The 16,256-nt window shown below is 38.3% G+C and overlaps 1 protein-coding gene across 4 annotated transcripts in view; it reads right to left on the bottom strand.

The window, feature by feature from the left end:
* LOC141448770 (adhesion G protein-coupled receptor E3-like) overlaps positions 1-16,256 on the bottom strand; it is a 136,404-nt gene that overhangs the window by 66,568 nt on the left and 53,580 nt on the right. The window contains exon 2 of one of the 4 annotated variants that reach the window (XM_074117374.1): positions 15,953-16,089. The exons of the other annotated variants lie outside the window; for them this stretch is intronic. Within the exon in view, the coding sequence (XP_073973475.1) occupies positions 15,953-15,957 (5 nt within the window). The 5' untranslated portion in view covers positions 15,958-16,089. The remainder of the gene's footprint in view (positions 1-15,952; positions 16,090-16,256) is intronic. 4 annotated transcript variants of the gene reach the window in all.

Below are 16,256 nucleotides of genomic sequence, written 5' to 3'. Positions count from 1 at the left end.
GAATTAAATAGTGCCGTAAATCTGCTTCAAAATAAGAAGGCGCCTGGGCCTGATGGCATTTCGTCAGAAATACTTAAGCTGGCTGTGCGGCTATGCCCTCAAATGTTTCTTCAGATGTACAACCGTTGCTTAGAAGAGGGAGTCTTCCCAAATGTTTGGAAGATCCAGCGATTAGTATTAATCAGTAAGGGTAAAGGAGATCCTAATTCAGCATCGGCTTACAGACCACTTTGCATGCTGGATACTGCAGGGAAATTGCTCGAACGTCTCATTAAGCTGCGCCTGACTACAGCGATTCAGGAAGCAGGAGATTTGGCAGAGCGCCAATATGGCTTTAGACGTGGCAGATCCACCCTAGGGGCAATTGATGAAGTGGTGCACTTAGAATCGCTAGTGCATATAGAACGGTGTCTGAACCGGCGGTTTTAGTGGTGGCTGGAGTGACACCTATAGATCTGCTCGCTAAGGCTAGAAGGTTAATCTACCAGCAGAAGGATGCCCTGGGGAAATGCGTGGCTAAGGCGCAAGCAAGAGAGTATGTAAAACGGGCTTGGCGCGAACGATGGTTGGCTGACACTCGGGGTCGATGGACAGCTAGTCTCATCGGAGATCCTGCAGCTTGGGCGGATAGAAGACACGGTGAGGTAGACTACTACCTAACCCAGTTTTTGACCGGCCATGGATACTTCTCCTCGTATCTTGGCAAAATGGGTAAAATGGCCACGCAAAATTGTATATTCGGGGATTCTGCCTATGATGATGCGCATCATACGTTCTTCGAATGTAAAAGATGGGCGGAAGAAAGAGCGAGACTGCTAGCAAGAACTGGTCCGCTTTCACCGCATAATATAGCTGCAACTATGCTGGTTAGCGCAGACCTATGGGAGGAAGTTTCGTACTTCGTTAGGTCTGTGCTAAAAAGTAAGAAGAACGAGCTAGATCGTCAATAGGAACTACGGTCTAGACAATGAGATAAATTAAGATAGTAGAAATTCAATATGAGGCACCACCCCGAAGTAATGCTTATGGCGGTTCCGGGGTGGACGTTATGCCTGAAGAGGAGGGGGTTTTTTAGTGGGTAGAGCCCCACACACCCAGACTTAATCTGGAAGGTGCCTGTGGCATTTTCCCCCTCGGAAAAAAAAAAAAAAAAAAAAAAAATTATTATTATTATTATTATTATTATTATTATTATTATTATTATTATTATTATTATTATTATTATTATTATTATTATTATGCCAGAGGAGACGACCCTAGTTGGCTACGCGGATGATGTAGCAGCACTCATAGCTGCTAGAGACGTAGAACTTGCACAAATCAAGCTAAATCAGATAATGCGGGTTGTTAATGGCTGGATGACGGACCATGGGCTGTCCCTTGCCCTAAGCAAGACTGAAATCGTGGTTTTGACCAAATCGAGAATAGATAAGATCCTTCCATTTCGAATCGGTGAAGAAATCATTGAGTCTAAGCCGGCAGCAAAGTACCTCGGATTGATGATAGACTGTAAGCTGAGCTTTGGAGAGCATATTAGAAGAGCGGCTGACAAGGCGGTTAAAGCGGTGACTCGGTTGGGGAGATTGATGACTAATGTGAATGGGCCCAAGCCAAGTAAGCGTCGACTACTGATGTCTGCGACACAGTCGGCCTTACTATATGGAGCCGAGATTTGGGCAGATACTCTGAATAAGGAGTTTTACAGGAAGCGGATCGGTCATGTCCAAAGACTGAGTGCCTTACGGATCGCTTCAGCATACCGCACTGTATCGGGTCCAGCTATTCTGGTAATTGCAGGAGTGATACCAATCCATTTATTAGCCAAAGAGAGGAGGGCTATATACCTACGGAACGCAGAGCTCAGAAAAGCAGCAGTCCGTAAGGAAGAAAGGGATCGTACCCTGCAGAATTGGCAGGTAGCCTGGGAACAGGAGTCCAGAGGGAGATGGACTTCGAAACTCATTAAGCATGTAAGACCATGGCTGGAGAGGCGGTCTGGGGAGGTTAACTTTTATCTCACCCAGTTCTTGAGTGGACATGGATATTTTAGGTCGTATCTCCATAGGATGGGAAAGGTGGCCTCTCCGTGCTGCCTCTTCTGTCCAGAGGTGGTTGATGACGCTTCCCACACATTTTTTGTGTGTAGTCAATGGGCTACTCAGCGTGACCAGCTGGTACAAAAGATAGAGGATTTCTGTCCGGACTCTATCATCGATAAGATGATAGGCCAAGAGGAGACCTGGAACAGTGTGTCAAGCTTTGTACACTCGCTTCTTCAAGAGAAAAAAGGGTATTTAGATGTATAGAAAGAAATAGGAGAGGGCCTTTAAGGCCTATAAAGACCTGGCCTGAAGTAGTGTGCTGAACAGTTCCGGGCCAGTGTTCCGCAGTTAGAGGAGGTGTTTTAGTGGGTAGCCACCCGGGAGTCCCACACTTCGCGCATAAAGCGTTTCACCTACCTTCGATTAAAAAAAAAAAAAAAAAAAAAAAAAAAAAAAAAAAAAAAAAAAAAAAAAAAAAAAAAAAAAAAAAATATTACTATTATGTTCCGAGGGGAAGGTTGGAGCTGAGGCCATGGTAGCCTCAACTATGGGATTAATTAGCAAGGCGTGCCGACAATCAATGCCGCGGAAGAGCTCCTGGCATGGAAGACCTCCCGTGTACTGGTGGTCGCCACATATTGCCAACCTGCGAAAGGAATGTATCAAACGAAGAAGAAGAGCACAGCGTGCCGGTCACCGGCCGGATGCGTCTATTCGTCGGGCGGAATATAAGGCTGCTAAGCGAGAATTGAGACGTGCAATCTCCAGGAGTAAGGCACGTTGCTGGGAAAATCTGAGGGATGAGGTTGACTCTGATCCATGGGGTCTTGGATATAAGATAGTGACCCAGAAACTAGGGGCGTTTAAAAACCAAACGATGATGGATGCGTCGGTTATGGAAGGAATTGTAAAGGCGCTTTTCCCCTCTCATCCAGAACGAAGAGAGCGAGACTTTGGAGATGTAGGGGAGTTTCCTCTTTTTACTAGAGAAGATCTGGACAGGGCGATGCGCTCTTTAAAAGCAAAGAAAGCACCAGGACCCGATGGCATTCCAAATGAAGTGCTTAATATTGTAGCGCAGCAGAAAGCAGGACTGCTGCTTGATATGTTTAACGCCTGCTTGAAATCTGGGATGTTTAGTTCTAGATGGAAAGTGGCGCGGTTGGTCTTGATCAGTAAGGGCAAGGGGGATTCGCTTCCATCATCCTTTCGACCATTGTGTATGCTGGATACGGCAGGCAAATTGTACGAGAGGCTCCTGAGGGAACGGCTGAAAACTGCGATACAAGCCGCGGGAGACCTATCCCCGAAGCAATATGGATTCCGGACAGGGCGATCCACCGTTGATGCAATGAAGGAGGTCATTGAAGCAGTGAGAGGGGCAGAAGACCACAATCACCACTCCCGTCGAGTGGTTTTGTTGGTCACACTGGACGTGCGGAACGCGTTTAATTCCCTTCGGTGGATTGACGTGTTGCACGCCCTGGAAAACAATTTCTGTGTCCCGAAATACCTTCTGCGAGTCTTGAGCGATTATCTGTGCAATCGGATAATCGTTTATCAGACTGCTAGCGGACCAAGATCCTCGGCGGTGACAGCGGGCGCGGCACAGGGTTCAATATTGGGCCCTGATTTATGGAACGTGGCCTACGATAGTCTACTCAGACAAGATATGCCTGAGGAGACTGTGTTAGTGGGCTACGCAGATGATGTCGCGGCGCTAATTGCTGCTCGCGACACGGATAAAGCTCAGCTGAAGCTGAATCAAGTGATGCGGGTGGTAAATAGGTGGATGGCCGAACATAGTCTATCCCTGGCGTTGGCCAAAACGGAGGTTGTCGTCTTAACGAAAAAAAGGATTCCGACGGACATCTCATGGTGTGTTGGCGAGGAGGAGGTGACCTCTGGGAACTCCGTTAAATACCTGGGATTGACGGTGGATAGGAGATTAAACTTCGGATTGCACATCCAGCAGGCTGCGGACAAGGCTGCTAAGAATGTTGCGCTGTTGGGGAGGCTGATGGCTAATGTAGGTGGCCCGCGAGCGAGCACTCGGCGCGTCCTGATGAGCATCATCCACTCCACACTCCTTTATGGGGCGGAGGTGTGGGCAGATGCTCTAAATAAAACGGCGTACCGAAAGAGGTTAGCCAGAGTCCAGAGACTCGGTGCACTGCGGATTGCCTCGGCATACCGCACTGTATCCGAGCCTGCAATTATGGTGATTGCTGGGGTTATCCCTATTGCCCTCTTAGCTGGAGAGCGTAAGAGGGTATACAAAAGGAGACCGGAAGCTAACAGGGAAGCCGTGTCCAGGGAGGAGCGTAATCGAACCGTCCTGGAATGGCAGGCTACTTGGGACGAGGAGTCGCGTGGCCGATGGACCGCCAGGCTCATCAATGATGTGGGCATCTGGATGGGGCGGTCGTTCGGAGAAGTGAACTTCTACCTTACCCAACTCTTGAGTGGGCATGGCCTTTTTAGAGCATACCTCAGGAGGATGGGTAAGGAGACACAAGAAGACTGTATATATTGTCCAGATGTGAGAGACGACGCCTACCACACCTTTTTTGTGTGTGAAAGGTGGGGTCGCCTCCGAAGAGATTTGGAGTCGATGGTCGGGCGGTTGACTCCTGAGGTGTTGGTGGAGGCGATGCTCTCTTGCAGAACTAATTGGTCGCTAGTGGCTGGTTTTGCAAGAGAAGTACTCGTCTCCAAAAAAAGGGAATGGAACACCATTTGAGCAGGGTCCCCTGAGTAGGGGTAGGATTGAGGCCTAGCCTGATGTAATGCTGACATCACAGTGAATCCAGGCTAGGTTCGGAAGTAGGGGGGGTGTTTTAGCCGGTAGGCCGCGAGGGAGTCCGGCACAATGTGCGTAAGTTGCATTTCACCCCCTCTTAAAAAAAAAAAAAATTATTATTATTATTATTATTATTATTATTATTATTATTATTATTATTATTATTATTATTATTTGGAAATCAATTTCCCACAGTTGAAACCAAAGCGAGAAAACTGATAAAAAGTTCTTGTAATTCTGGTTAATAGACAGCCACTTTCTTTTCAATTAACAATCCAAAATCGCGCTCTAAGACCGTCAGCGATTGAGTCTGGAGCTTCTAGAGTTCTTGAAATGCGCGACAGAATAATTGCAGATAGAATAAAGGATGAGTTTACCTCATCTTTGGAACTGGGGGGGGGGATTTTCCCAAAAACATTTTTATCCCGAAATTGTTTTTAAAATGCTACTAAATTCTCAATATTAAACTGTGTTAAATTTGTAAAATTGTAAACGTATTAGGTATTATTTGTTTTATTATCCTAATATTTACTCACGTTTTACCCAATTAAAAATATAAAGGTTCCTGAGATAAAAACGTTGTATTTTTAATTGGGAAAAACATTCCCATCCTCTATTATTAACGAGGCTTAAATGTGTCGCTAACATACTGAGTGTGAAGGAACTTGGAAATAAAATGAAAAATTCCTAAAAAGAGGATTTATTTTAAGTTTTCCGAATTTCCCAAAAAGCACCTTCAGAATTTCCTGAAGCTTCTGCGATAACTTTTTTTTGTTAAAGCCAATAATTTTTACTTGTTTTTTCTTTCTGTGAAAATAAGTTTCAGAAAGGCAGAGATTCCCTCTAACGTACTATTTCTGAAAAAAGTGAAATAAATGTCTAATTTTTTTGGCGGACCTTAACGTCCAACTTGGAAGTAGGTGGACGAGTAACGGGTTTTCACTATTAACATTTTTTTTGTTTTTTAAACAAATAAAAATGTAGTAAAACGCAGGATTCGAACAGGCTTTCACTTACGAATTCACGCTTCACCAACACCCGCCTTAAATAAATATGTCGCTAAAAGTTTAAATTTGTAAGTAGAAAAGTTCTTCAACAAACTTATTCCCTGCTTCTACATTGGTTGAAGATGATTTGTTTTCCCACTTCGACTCTGTTTCGGATTTCTTCGCGTCTCATCGCCAGACATAAACAATTAACTAGAGACGTAGATCATTTATTTACTAATTGAAACTTGAGTGAGTCTGCGTTTAGAGCGAGTCAGCGGAATGGGTAAAGAAGTGGGAGAGTGAGGAGAACAAGAGAAGCAACTGGATGTGGGGAGTACGTCACATGAATGTTGATAAGTCAACCTTCTCAGATGGAGGAATAGAGCCTGCTTGCCTTGCATGGGCTCCCAAACCCAGAATACATTAACTAATAGACGGAACAACTTTACTATCCTTAACAACACACACTAACTTTCCAAATTAAAATGAGAATTATTCTTTAAAGTATACTCCTGCTCGAGTACTTCATTCGAAGAGTTCTATACTAAAATAAAAGTTCCGGTTTCTCAATTTACACTCCACATTCTTCAATAAATGTTATCATTTTTTTTTTAAAAAAAAGACTACCTATCGGAAGTGATGAAAGAAGATGATGGGTTAAAGCGTAGAGAATATATTTAAGAAATGTTTCAAACAAATCACTCTTATTTTATTATTAATTTAAATCGTGGCCAGAGCCCTTGAATGCCAAATAAATTCCCGCAAGCATGAACCAGCTGAACCCCGCTAAATCGAGCTAAAGCTGAACTACCTAAATCAGAAAAACTTTTATTAACTGCTCATTTAGAGCACTAAATCTGTAAAAAAATCTCTGGAATTTCTGAATCAAAGTTCCAAATTTTATAAAAATTTATTTCCATATTTAACATAATGTGTACGTAATTCTCGTGTATTTTATACCATTGGACCAAATACCTACTTCTTTATTTGTTCAGAGGTTCTAAAGCGTATAACATATATCCCCAAAAAATTCAAATGTCTCCCAAAAAAAAAAAAAAAAAGCTCCACTTGGGAATATTGAAGCTTATGCCTATGCGTATACTAATTTATCCTCACAAGGTTCTGTGAAAATGAAAAGCGATTGAAAATGAAAATTGAAAAGACCAAGTAAATAAAATGAGGTTTGCTTTAATAGTATTTGTAAAGGTATTTTAATTTCCCAGAGGGCAAAAATTGTTGATCTTCTTTGAATGGGTGTGGCAGGTTGGATGTGCTTAGTCTGAGACTGAAAGAATGGAAACACCATTCGATTGTAGGTAGGAATTCTCCAGGAGTTCCATATTATTGACTTACTCTAGAGATATTTGGATGCTCTGTGGCAATCCAATCAGTAATCCCATTTCCACTCAGCTGATGGTGAGAGCGAGCAGAGAAATTTTATTGTTTCATTTCCTATCAAAGTAAAAATTATCTATTTATACAATAAACAAGAATTGCATTTTTTTAATATAAAAAACATCTCTTTGACAGCTGCCGGATCCTTCATCCTTTAAATTAGAGTAAAAACCACCTTCTGAATCCAACATGAAATTATTAACTCACTACCCCGCCTGATGCACTCATGACGATTAATTGCCTTAATCCTTATAATGCCAGTAAGTGTACAACATCGGCTTTAACTCAATGATTGCTCTCTGGCAATCGTTTGATCACGATTCTCTTATCACCACTTTTCATCGTGTTTTACTAATCATGTTCTACTAAAAGGTAGGTGTTTAAAGGCAAAAGAAGCTGTTCTTCAGTTTGAACTTCACGCAATTCTACTGTCTAACTACTTTTTACTTTTATTATATTAATATATTGAAAGTGCGCAATATGTTTAACAGAAAATACGCAGTTTGAGTTGCTGTGAGTCAAAAAATATCTCAAAAAATAAAATTTCTTAGTATGCTCAAACTATGATTTACCATAGCAATCAACATCCTTCTAGATGTGTTATTTCCAATTGATATTCGGTTCTACAAACATTCAAGTATGCAGGGCCGGATTTAGATGAAAATAGGCCCTAGGCAATTCCTTTTATAAGGCCCTTTCACCTCCCATTTTTAAGTTTGTAAATTACAAGAGAGATAATAAAATACATCACTACTGTGATATATATCGATATGTTAAATGTTAATATATAATATGTTATGTTTTTAAAATAGAGTAATTTTAATTTTGCTAACAATTCGAATGTAGGCCCCTCTTGACCTTGAGCCCCTAGGCTGAAGCCTAGTTAGCCTATAGGAAAATCCGGCCCTGCCTGAAAATATTCATACTAAAAAAATGCAATTTATGTCGGATACAGAGAAAACGTTTCGGTAAAGAATTCATTGAAATCGGATTAATACAAAGAGGGATATAAAGATCTGAAATTTGAACACATTTGAAAATCTGTAAAACTTAACCTCCATTATCTCTGTAACTATTCATACAAACAAAGTGCAATTTTTGTCGTTAATAGAGAAAACTTTTCTCTGTCAGTCGGTAAAGAAATCATTAAAATTGGACAAATACAAAGAGAGATATAAAGGTTAGAAATATGAACCCATTTGAAAACCTCTAAAATTTAACCTTCAATATCTCCGTAACTATACGTACTAGAAAAATGCAATTTATGTTGCTAATAGAGAAAACATTTCTCGGTCATTCGGTAAAGAAATCATTGAAATTGGACCAAAATAAAGAGAGATATGAAGGTTCGAAAATTGACGAAACCAAATTTTAACTCTAAATATCTCGTTAACTACTTGACAGATTTTTACGAAATTTTATACAATTACAGACAAAAGTTGTCTCCATATACAGGTAAAATATGAACGAAATCCATCAAGTAGTTTTTGAGATATTTGAAGTTAAAGATTTCACTGTTTCAAACGAAACCAAAATTTTTAATACTAAATATCTCGTTTCCTACTCGACAGATTTTTACTAAATTTTATACAATTATAGACAAAAGTTGTCTCCATATACAGATGAAATATGAACAGAATCCATCGAGTAGTTTTTAAGATATTTGAAGTTTAAGATTTCACTATTTCAAACGAACCAAAATTTAACTCTAAATATCTCGTTTCCTACTTGACAGATATTTACGAAATTTTACACAATTACAGACAAAAGTTGTCTCCATATACAGGTAAAATATGAACGAAATCTATCGAGTAGTTTTTCAGATATTTGAAGTTAAAGATTTCACTGTTTCAAACGAAACCAAAATTTAACTTTAAATATCTCGTTAACTACTCGACAGATTTTTACGAAATTTTATACTATTATAGACAAAAGTTGTCTCCATATACAGGTAAAATATAAACGAAATCCATAGAGTAGTTTTTGAGATATTTGAAGTTAATTATCAGGTTTTTTTTTTCGAACACGGCTCCTAGGATTCCTTTAAACTCACCTCGTTTACGAGATCCGTTACTTTTATCTAGAACCATTTTCCAGGGAAATTAGATTAAGGTTACTTTTGCTAAAGAGGGTGTAAGTAATAAATATGGTATTGAAATGCGAAGAAGTATAAGAAAAATTATAAGCTGGAACTTTGTGAAAAAAGTAATGTTGTGTTTCCAGGTTTCAATAGAAGGAAAATGGTTGCGCTAGAATTACTGCCAGCTTTCTGGCAAGTTCGCAGAACTTATGAATAGATTTGATTCAACAATTTTCAGCCTGAACGATGACCGCAATAGACTTTTTTTCTTTCCAAAGTAGCGGTTGTTAAAAGTTTTAAACTCACTACTGTGAGTACTCGCAATTCGCTGAATAACTCATCACCACTGATTTCTCAAAGCGAACGTCCACGTACAGTAGCTATAATTATGTTGTTTTTCCGCACTGAATTAAGACTAAATTACCAAAATATTTGGTAGAGACAACTTGTTTTTAAAAAAGCTCTTAATTGAACTGATGGAAGAGGGCAGTACGAATAGAATTACTATTTATAAAGAACGATTATTAACAGGAAGTATTTGGTTGTTTTAAGAATATTAGTTTAAGAACCATAATTTTTATTGTACCCATTAGTATCCATAAATACAGGAATTCAGCAGGACTGCCTCTGTCGTGGTCTACCCTTTTTTTCTGGAACTCTTATTTCGGCAGATGCAAATCCACTTAAAATCTCTTTAAGCAAGTCAGACTTATGCTTCATTTTCTCCCTGTTGGTCGACTTTTTGCGTTCTGTAGGAGATCAATGTTTTAGACAGGACACTCTTGTCCCAGTTTTGTAATAGGATAAATCTTGTGACCCCCTAGCGTTATCCAAGCAGCTTCAATTGATGTAATTATTTTTACTAATATCAATGAGTGCCTAAGGGCGCACATGGGCTTTGCTCAATATGGCTGCTATCCCCCGGGGGAGTGACTTTCTGACTTGTGCCCTCTGTAATCAGCGCTCTCATTTCTTTGTGGCACAAAAAAAAAGGAAAGAATTAAAAGAAAAATGCTAAGGCTGAGCTAGAATTTAATAAATGGTCGGGAAATATGTCAGGTTACTGTGGCATAGGTAGCGCCGTGGAGAGATGACTATCATTAGAAGAGATCTTTCAATACACCATTCTGCCTTGGTCCCACTTTGGCTGATGAGACGTAGCGTGACAAGCTGCAATCAAGGCTAATGGACACGACAGGCTCCGTCACGGAGGTTCCTCCCCTTCCCTATTTCTATACATATTACCAAGTCAATTCCCTTCCTTGCTTATCCCGACATCGTGCAAACGATATGGTACTTATTCGAAACATGTATAACCTGTAACTTATATAGGTATATAAAGATTTATACTTTGTTTCACTATCTAACAGTAGATATGACGAAATAAATGTGTTTCAATTTTTCCTTGATAGTTGCTTTAACCCAGAAGGCTCAAGAATGACAAACTTTGGGTGTTGATCTACAGAATGTTGGAAAGAGAGACAATTTATGTAAAAAAAAAAAAAAAAAAAAAATCACTCTAATAGCCTAGATATGACAAATTTTCTCCGTAGCGCTGTCAATTAAAGATCTGGCATTAGCTGCGAGTAATGTAAGTAATGCGGATGATACAGTGAGCGGATGTCCCACTATTTATTCTCACCTACCTACCTGCAGGGCATTGAAGGGGATTCTCTGATACTAAATACATGCCGTAGGAGTTTTAAACTCCTATAGTTGGAAACTGCTTTACCATTATACCTTGTAGAGAGGGCGAATAGTACTTCTGTTATCTCCACTCCAAAGAGGTTTAATACCATTCCAAGGCTGTTTGAAGCACATTTAAGAAATTTGGGTAAAAGGACGGCTTCTGTTAGGTTAAACGCAGACGAATACTTCCCATTGTTTCCCGTTCATACCTTAGCTCGAAAAGGAGTACATTAGCTCCACATACAAGCGGAGATAAAACAAGAAACTAGGGGTTTGGCGATCTGATCTCCCAGTGCTTTGTACATTTAAAGAATTTCCGATAAGACTTCTTAGGAAAACATTTTTAATCCAGAGAATCCAACTTTTTAATCGTAACTTTTTCTAAGAAATGTTACATCCTCCAAGTTTGATGGAAACAGTGTTCTCGCTTGGATGTTGGGAGATCCAAACTGTCGCATTGAATGTGAGTGGAACACGCCCTTTGATGTGAATCAGAATTACTACTCGATTACTACAGCGCTCTGTGAGCTAGTCTAACTTAAGGGGAAGTGCCCTTAGTACTGAATATAAACTCAGGGGAACTCGTAAAATTGTTTCCGGTTCGACCAAAATTTTGGCATGAACATGCGATCGCAATTTTTGAATTGTAAAGGAAAGCGGTAGTCTTGAAAAAGTACCTAGTTTGCCATTATTGCTGGAAACTCAATTAACATTTGCATTAACAATTAACTTTTTCTGTTCTTCACTTCTACTTTAACAAAGTTTTTGCATGTCTTGTCGTAGAATAAGAACCACTCTTGCAAAATGTGTGAGTATATTCAAATTTCTAAAGAAATAAAAATAAACTCAATTTAGGAAATGAAATTTTTCCAGACAAAAGGAGAAAGCTTCCTAACCAACTGTAGCACAGCCTTCTTTACAAATGGAATACAAGATTACAAATTTCCGTTTTATTAATTTAAAGTAAAGGAGAAAAATTCAAAAGAAAGAAATAAAGGGAGATTGGTAAGAAGAGTAATATTCCGGTAAAGGAATTACAAGTTGGAGAAGTGGCTGGCTGGCTATTTAGAGCGCTGGTTTCTTTACTCACATTGATGGAAGAAGTGGTAGCGAATACAAAGAGAAGTTTAACAAAGTGAAACTGCAGAGGATGATGATCTCTTATTAATATGAATGGCCAAAACAGACAATCTAGTCGGACTTTTTATTTCTCAAGTTGAAGATGGGCTGTAGAGAACACAATAAAAGTGTACCTGATTGCAATATATATATTGAAATAACGTGATTACTTTGAGATAGGCAGGAGAAACAGAGTGTAAATATTTTAAAATGCAGAAAGTGTAATGTATTCATAATTGAAAGAGATTTCATTTCCTTTGTTTCTCAGCTTTCAATTGAGGAAACTTACAAATCTATTTACGCGGGATATGAAGGTTCTTAAAGGAATTATTATTTAAACAAGCTGATGACATATTTTCATTGTTACACCAAGTACAATAATTAGGAAGGAAAATACCAAACCAATTTTTGTTCCGTTTACCAAAGCAAGCAAATAGCGGTTTTTCTTGAATAAAGATTGGGGTTATCAGCTGTTGTCCTTATTTAAAAGCCCTGGTAACTTCTTCATGCAATATCGGGAAGACCACTGTTTTGTGTAGCTTCGAATTTCGAGTAATTCAGAATCATGTACGGCTAAGGGTCGTCTATATGAATCCATTTTTGGAAATGTTTCGCTCTACATGAAGTTCTGGCATTTCCGCATAACACCCCAGACGTATAAGTGTTTGAGATATATTATTGATATATATTTGAGATATATATCTTCATCCTTCAAAAATTTTTTAAAAGCATGGCAAAGTGGTAAATGTCTCAGGTATATGCCCGAATATCCATTACCTATTATTTGCTTCTTTTTTAGATTATGTAAATTAGAGGAATTTCATTTATCTCTTGTAACTTGGGCAGCAGAACTACATATTGCAGGACTTCTGTTAGTGTTCAAGATCTATGGAAGGCTCCACATTTAGGGAGAGTAGGGAGTAGGTAGATTATGGTTGATCAAGTATCAAAGTTAACGTCATAAAATTAAGGGGAGCAACTTTTCAAACCTAGACCCATATTGCTGCCAACATTGTCAGGTCCAGTTTTGTAGACTGAGTTTAATTTCCTGTATAGATGACGTAGTATTTATTGAAGAATAAGAAAAAAGAAAAGACATTACCAGCAATATTGACGGTAACATGTGTGTCATGAAGATTTATATCGAAGATGTTGCTATTACTGTATCTTGCGGTCCAATACGAACATAAATTCTCAACTTAGAAATGGTTTTTGAGCTTTGCCAATATCACACACTTACTTCCTTTACACTCTCACAGTAGTAAGAGAAAGTTAGAAGAGAATTAAGAAATAGAGTTGTTTTTTATTTCTATAAATTCTTAGGTGATTAAATACTTTAAACGGAATTTTTCGAAGAATATTTATAGAAAAACATTTCCAAAATTAAGAGAATTAGAATTTTAATTGAATAAAAAAAGAGAAAATTTAAGTCCTGAATTGTTGCTGGTCTTTAGCGGGAAGTATCGTACCTAGCTCGAGCTCCTCTGTTCATTTCCGTGATCATGATGGTGCCACTAAGGCGGAGCAAACACTGGTTTTTAGAGCGAGGCTTCCCGTTAAATACCGGAGATAAGATAAACGAGGAACCTGTTTGCGAGATCACAACCATTAGCAAATCTACACGGCTGAGGAAAGAAAGCATCGCAATAGCCGAATGTTTAAAGGCGAGGACCGTAAACCGATTTATTAGCACTAGCCTTAGATGTTATTTAAAGATTGATAAGAGAATCTTCATCTGTCCATGACCAATAGTTTGGTAGTTGAAAGTAAAAACAAAACTAAAAAAAAATAGGCATTACTTTTCATTTCATTTAAGGAATTGAATATCGTGATAGAAGCAATCATGAAGTGATAGATCTATGCAGTAGTTTTAATAAAAAAAAATTAAAATAACAGATAACAGATTTTCTTTTGGTTAAATGCGTTAATTAGATGTTCTATGTTGATCAAATTGCTTATAAATTCACCACCGGACTTAGAACCAGTAGGCAAAGGGATGTAGTAAGTTGAGAATAATGGCACACAGCTGTGTAAAGGGTCGAACTTATAGAAGGAGAAGGTTCTGACCACAATTGCAGGAACACGAACCACCAATCTTGTCTGGAGAAACACGAGAAAGGAGATCCGGTGTAGAGGACGCAGTAGTTTAATACATAAATTCTCAGCCAAAAGCAAGAACAGCAAAGATGTTCTGAAGAAGGTCTTGCAGCAACCAAGTCCCAAGGGAATATTTCAAGTACTTTACAGAACGAAATTCCCTTTATTCATCTGGTAGAAAAACCACATAACTACCTTTCTATATTCGTACATCGATATTTTTATTTTAAAGGAAATGTAGGAAAAGAAAAAGTTCTATGAATCGATTTTATAGTGAGGTAATGACGAAATATATTTGCTTTCTTTTACAATAAGAGAAAATGCATTAGTTTTTCCTGTGTTGTAAAATACATTATAGTGCTGTTGCTAAGTTACAGACGGAGGAAGCTGTGCTAGATTTATAGCTTTGTGCTCATTGATTGTACCATTAGGTAGTTCACTGGATAAATTAAATAGCTACTTTTCTAAATGTTTGGTTTTACTTTAGTGTTCCGTCATTGTAATCTCGTCCGTCACATCATACATAGAAACACTTTAATTGTGTGTAAAAACAGAAAGAACCCCTGAGTCCAACTATACAATCTGTTCTAGAATGAGACTGCAGTATTTGGCAAAAGCTTTTTAGGGGAATCACATTTATTACCCCAAAATAATGAATCGGAATCTGAATTGTTTCATAATGGAAAAACAAGTATCTGATATGGACTCAAGCAACGATATTAATCCAGCTTTTGCGGACCTAACCTTATTTTCAATATTTGAAAGAAGTATTTTCAAAAAGTTTCTTTCTTATCATTATTTTTTTTTTTATGATTTAAGGCGCGTCAACATTTATGGTTATTGGCGCCCGGAGCTTTTTTCAGTGTACTGCCGGCCTCCGGACAGTGTTCTCTCGTTACAGACAACACTGTCCATCACCGGACAGTGAGCTGTAAGAAGCTCCTAGGAAGAGAAAATCTAAGGGTCAGCAGCTGGATTCGAACCCGGGACCTCCGCGTGGGAGTCCAGCTCGCTAACCACTCAGCTAATCCCTTCCCTTCTTATTATTGTTAAAAGAGAAGAAGAAAATCTCAAAAGACAATGATTTGTCGATGTCACGAAATTCCTAACTGATGGAACCGATAAAAAATTTGTACTTTGAGCTCGAATGATTGAACGCATGTCTTAGAGAACTGCAGAGATGGAAAAGAAATTGAGTAACATTTTTTTAAAAATTCAACTATCGCAACTTAGTTTGGAGTAAAGTAGAGCAAAGTTCGAGAGGGTCGAAGTAATATTGTACGTAAGTTTAAAGTATTTAATCTTTAACATTCCGACGGTATAAACTGAGCAACAGGTACAATAAAACCGAATTGGACTTCTGCTGGATATAAATGGGCAAGTTGTAATTAAAAAAATGGAAATTTTTTGATTTTATTTAGCCGTAAACCATTTAGAGTGCGGCGTAAAATATTAAAAGACACTCGTAATACATGATGTTATTCTAATCTAAAGATAAATTTTAATTGAAGATTAGACGAAAAAGAAACAATTTCTAAAACACTTGGCAACTAATTAAAGATAGTTATTCGGAAATTAGTATAATATAGTAGTTTTATGCAAATTATCTTTTATAGGGATCCCTTAAATCGAAAGATACTAAAAGCAAAGCTGAATTTCCAAATTTCTGGATAATACGGTTACAGTTAAGGTAACCAAAACTTTTTTTTAACAGAATTAGTAACATGTTTAAACATACCTCATATTATACGAGTATACATTCCATAAAATCAGTTGTTCCGGAAAATTCTTTTGGATTAAAATTGACTGCTTTGCTTACAAGTAGTCATTACACGCGGTCAGTATTTTGAAGTAAATGTAGATAAACTCAGAAACCTAAAATTTAAAATCACATAATTAGTTAAGCTGGGTAATTTCAGGAACTCTGTATTGCCCCTTAATCTTACAAATGTAGTACAACATTGCATCTTATTAATGCGGTATTTTAGAGAAAACATTTAATGATACACATTTACACCGCGTAACACCTTCTGCAAGTTAAA

The sequence above is a fragment of the Rhodnius prolixus genome, unplaced genomic scaffold, assembly GCF_049639745.1.
Source record: "Rhodnius prolixus isolate KJV_2025 unplaced genomic scaffold, Rpr scaffold_2, whole genome shotgun sequence".
NCBI classification, from domain to species: Eukaryota; Metazoa; Arthropoda; class Insecta; order Hemiptera; family Reduviidae; genus Rhodnius; species Rhodnius prolixus.
Note: the sequence above shows the minus strand (reverse complement) of the source record. Positions and strands in the feature narration are given on the sequence as shown.